This window comes from Austrofundulus limnaeus, unplaced genomic scaffold (assembly GCF_001266775.1).
Source record: "Austrofundulus limnaeus strain Quisiro unplaced genomic scaffold, Austrofundulus_limnaeus-1.0 Scaffold152, whole genome shotgun sequence".
NCBI lineage: Eukaryota > Metazoa > Chordata > Actinopteri > Cyprinodontiformes > Rivulidae > Austrofundulus > Austrofundulus limnaeus.
The window spans coordinates 810,865-815,915 of NW_013952554.1; the positions used below are offsets into that span (position 1 = coordinate 810,865).

At 38.1% G+C, this 5,051-nt stretch overlaps 1 protein-coding gene across 2 annotated transcripts in view; it reads left to right on the top strand.

Moving 5' to 3' along the window:
- igf2bp2a (insulin-like growth factor 2 mRNA binding protein 2a) overlaps window positions 1-5,051 on the top strand; it is a gene marked incomplete at its 5' end in the record, with an annotated part of 62,006 nt that overhangs the window by 40,174 nt on the left and 16,781 nt on the right. For both annotated transcript variants that reach the window (XM_014016711.1, XM_014016712.1), the window contains 2 exon segments: window positions 400-448; window positions 3,376-3,427. In XM_014016711.1, the coding sequence (XP_013872165.1) occupies window positions 400-448; window positions 3,376-3,427 (101 nt within the window).

Below are 5,051 nucleotides of genomic sequence, written 5' to 3' on the forward strand. Positions count from 1 at the left end.
ACATAAATGTAATCTGAAAGCTTCATACAAAAGAAAAAATGTCAGAAAAATAAATTTGAACATTATGCATCATTAGAATGGTTTTGTGTTAGCAGGATTGTAACGCTCTCAAACCTGTATTTCTCTCAGTACTTCTATGACAGTTCTCTGTTGAGTACTAAAGTTTGTTTACTCCTAAAGACTGTGAAAACCATTACATACACACATACAACGCCGTGCTCGACAAGACATGCTGTTGTTGTTTTTGCTGTCCAGCTGCTGATATCGCCAAAAGTGTGTCCACTCTAAACTTAGAGCGAAGTTGTCTGGCTTTGCTGTGAACAGATTACTGTAAGTGTTTGTAACTTTTGTGGTTCAGGTCCATTAAATTCACTCCATCTGCGTCTCTCATCTCTGCAGGAGTCGGAAGATCCAGATCCGGAACATTCCCCCTCATCTACAGTGGGAGGTCAGTTGTTTGTATGTATCAGTGTGTATGTGTGTGTGTTGGTGTGTGACACTGATGCTCAGTTGAATGGCACCAGGCAGTACATAAACCAATTTCCTGCCAATGAGTCACCGGGTCTTTATAGTGCAGTAAGTGTTTGTGTGCACATGTTTACGTCGGTTGTTTGTTACCGTGTGGATGACACCGCGTCTGCATGTCAGCATCTGTAAGCTTGCGGGGGTCCGACTTGTTTGCTTTCTGTGTGAGCGTGTCTGTCTCCGTGCCCGCCAACGCTCCCGTTTCTCTTTGGGGCGTACGTCTGCGTGCTTTCCGCACGCTACAGGACAACTCACAACGCTTCGCCTGGGAATTAAAAATATCAACATCAGTAGAAAGAGAAAAGAACCAAAGGAAAAAAAAAGACTTGTTTGACAGATTGTGATAAGTTGCCAGATTCAACTTTTCTAAATTGCTTCGTTTTTCATTTTACTCACTGATAAACTTTATCTGAAATATGTCAAACTAATTTAATTCATGCATTTTGTCAAAGATTATTATTTGAACTTGAAACCAAAATCTGTTTTATAGTTAATACTGAAGGAGCTTGTGGAGCAGCTGTTGCTGAAGTGATAAACCTATCAGAAGCTTACTCCACCATGTGTCAACCTGCCCTTGAGCAAGACAAGTTTTGCTTGCGTAATAAAAGCAAAAACGATCATAGCAATGCAAAATTTTATACGGAAATACGAAGCTTTTTTGTAGAAGCCAACATTTACAGGCACAGAAAAACAAGGAACTGCTGTTTTTCAAGGTAAATGTGCTGAAAATGTTCCAAAATCACAGAAAAAGCACGTACAAAACATTCATTTATATCCGCTCCTTTTTACTGCGGGAGTTATTGTTCATTAATGTTCCAGTACGAAAGATATTCGCTCCCAAAAAGTTGGGAAGCGGCACCAAATTTCATTTGTGTGATTTCAGTTTGAACACTTTGATTAGAAACTGTGCGCGACTTTGAGCAGCGGAGTAAATGAACACGCTGCTAATTTGATTAAATAGCAAAGTGTTAATTATGGAAAATTAGAAACAGCAGACAAACAAAAACATTGGTTCGTAGAAAAAAAAAGGATAATTTGTATTTACATGTAAATTAAAACGAGTCTGTTTTAAAACATTATCATGGATTGCCCACCAGTATAAAAGCTTTCACTATTTTTTGTTTTTAAAATATTATGATAATTTAATAAAAATAACAATGTCTACAAGTAGAAAGCTAGTGCTAAAAACTGAAGGTGTAATAAAGCAGAAATCTGTTCACATTACCATGACAGTTCATGAGAAACAGATAAAAATGAATAAAATCTTTCATTTTGTAAAATATTTAACATAAATGTATTACTTCTCATTCATCATGGCAGCGTAACTGGACTTTGCCTTTTTAAAATGGCTCCAGCTAATGTCAATGTTAACTTAAATGTTTAACATTAGATCTATAAACTGTTTTAAAATGTCACAAATTATTAAATCACAATAAATATTTAGATATAATGCTAACATCTGCTTCATAAAGCAGTTTGTTTATGTGGGACTCTTCACTGAAGTAGAAATACTCTGCTGCTGATGGTGCAAGTCGAGGGTTGTGGTCGCCATCTTGCTAAGTGCTACGTGTGTTGCTCATCTTTTACACATCACTGTATGCTGTGTCAAGAGTTCAGAAACATTTAGCATTAGTCTTATTYTAATTACATAGACTTAGATCATGCATATTGTGAGGACAGGAGACAGGATTATTCTGCAATGAGCCTCCCATTAAGCATTACTGATGGCAAAACGCCGATTCGGCGCTATTCCACTGCCAGGATAAAAATTACAAAGTGCTGCAATCATTCTAAGGACACCAGTATGTAACTGCACTTTTAATAATTATGTTTTTTAAGTGTCAATTCTAATAATTATAACAATTGATAGCAAAACATTTGGCTCCTTAGCTGAGCTTTTTAAAAAAAATGATCAAGTATTTATGGTCTGTTGCCTTATTTGCTGCCAGAATTTATATTTGTCTCCATTTTAYGCTTTGACTCGCTTAAATGCAACTTGATTATTGCCTCACTCATAGCAGCAAAACTGTTGCATTGTGTGTCACTGTTGTACAGCACTGTGCAAATGTCTTTAGTCGATCATTTCTGTCCTTTATTTTGCTTTCAAGGAGCCAGGCATTCTTGTACCAGGCTTACTGAAGGGCTTTTTAGGGGCTTTTTCCACTCATTTTTAATCCAGTACCTGAACATTTTCAGAGGATTGTTTACTATTTTTGGTACTTAACTCTGACCTATGAGTCATTCAGACCCAAAGAGGCTCTTTGAGTCAATGGATGAACCAGTTCTGTGTCTACAACATGTACTTTATTATTAACAGTCTGCCACAGATGATTTATTTTAATTTCCTTATAGCTCAGTCTATGAAAAACACAAAACATAACACCATTTGACAGACAGGAAATAGTATTTTAGCGTCAACAAGATGATTCCTTAAGTGCAAACTTAGCATTAATAATCAWCTAAAGGATTATTCCTATTTCAGATCATGTTTTTGTTACATTTTTTTCCTTCTTGTTTCATAAAGACAAAATTTTCTTCAACTGTTCGTCTGCTGTAGATGTTTTTCTAAGCCTAAAGTTTCTGTTATGTCTTCCACTTGTTCACTTTGCTCATTTTTTAAGCACCTACTGCACCATATGATGTCATGGTCAAGGACTGAACAGAAAGCGGGAGGAAAAAGCAGCCAAGTATAAAAAAAGATAGAAAAGTCTGTTCATAAAAATCTCAAACAAATTATGAGAAAGTCTGACTCTGAAAGCAACAAATAAAAAAATAATCTCGGAATGCTGCTGTATTCATTCTGCTGTACATTATCTGTGTTTCTAACCTGAATTATTGTCTCTTCCTCAGGTTTTGGACGGGCTTCTAGCTCAGTATGGTACTGTAGAGAATGTGGAACAAGGTACTGAACTTGTCTTCTTCAACACGAAACATTTCATCTTCACCTGGCTTCAAATGTTCGATACATGTGTGTCCTTTTAGCATCAGACTCCCCAGTGAGTCAAGTCTCCCTGTGTGACTTCACTTCCTCATTATCGTCATCTCACACATCCATTATCTAAACATAACCCATCTTCACATGAATCAGTCTTTGTATGTAAAACTTTGACCCGGAGACATGATCGTTTGGATTAGATAGAGCCTCTAAATCAGGTCTACCGCCATGATTCCTCAGACTCGGAGTACGGATTGAAGTGGGCAGACATGGCAGACATCCAGCATAGTGTGTGTTTGATCGTTGCATCTCTTTTGGGTTGTTGCGTCGTGGTTACGGGCGGTGGCGCCGACAATGCTTGTGGTGAATTTTCTGTGCTCTCTGATTGAGTGTTCATCATTTTGCTCTCCAAACACACATGCATGCGTAGAGAGACAAACACCTAGAAATGCACACACACACACACACACTGGCGCACACTCTCATTCATTCAGTGTTTCTCTGTGTGTTAAAACGTCCAAGACCAACTACCACCCACTGTTGTCATGACAGGTGCTAAAAGAGAACCCAGCAGAGAAATTACTCCGCTCAAGAGTTTCCCAGACGCTGCTGTAAAAACAGTTGGCTTCATTGTCTACCAGACACCAGCGCCGCGTTTCTTCCTCTCCTCTCTGCGCTCAGCTGGKCTTCTCAAACATCACTAGTTACTGTGAATGACCAATATGGCCGCCCTCAACGTAAATGCGGACCCTCTTAGTTGCGGTTCCTGCCCAGCTTCCTGTCCTCCCGTCTCTTCGCTCGGCTTCAGTGCATGCACTCTGGTTATGSGGACGTGTTTTTCGGAGAAGTGCCGCGTTCGTGTGTGGCCCAAAAAAAGTTGCTTGTTGCAACCGAATGCTCAGCCCAAGCAAACTGGGGCACTCTTACTGGATTCAAACTTACTGGTTTTTAGTTTTACTCAACTATGACAGCAATACTCAAAGAATAAAAACTGGAAATACTCGTTTCTACTATCAAGTGTTTAGTATTCCTCAGTTTTTATTTATTTACTAATGGTTAAACGGATCCCCGATTAGTTGTAACATTAGACTTTATTTGACAAACATGTATTTTAACTGTAAAATAAAGACTGTAAAAATACTGTAGCTGTTTCATTTTTATAATTTTTAAACTAAAAGTTTAAAAATACTGTATATTACACGGATGGAGCCATTTTATTTACATGCAAAGCATTCTGGGTAAATGTTGACACGGATAGGTCCTCGGTGCGAGGTTGCTAGCGAGCTATATCCACCCTGAAGGTTAATCTTGGACAATATCTGATGATCGACTCTTTTAAATGAAACCAGAGAGCGTTGACAGAGAGGAGAAGGTAGAAATGACTCAGCCTGGAACTGAAAATATGGATTTGGTCACAGTATTTTCAGGGCTACCATCATATCAGTCCAGACCTGTTTCATGAGTTTTATTTTTTTGTTTTAATTCTGTTGAAGAATGGTTGGAAAGCAAAGTCTGACTTTCATTTATTCATTTTTATAGAACTTTTATTAATTATTTTGTCAGATTCCAGTTATTTCTGTCACCATTGTTG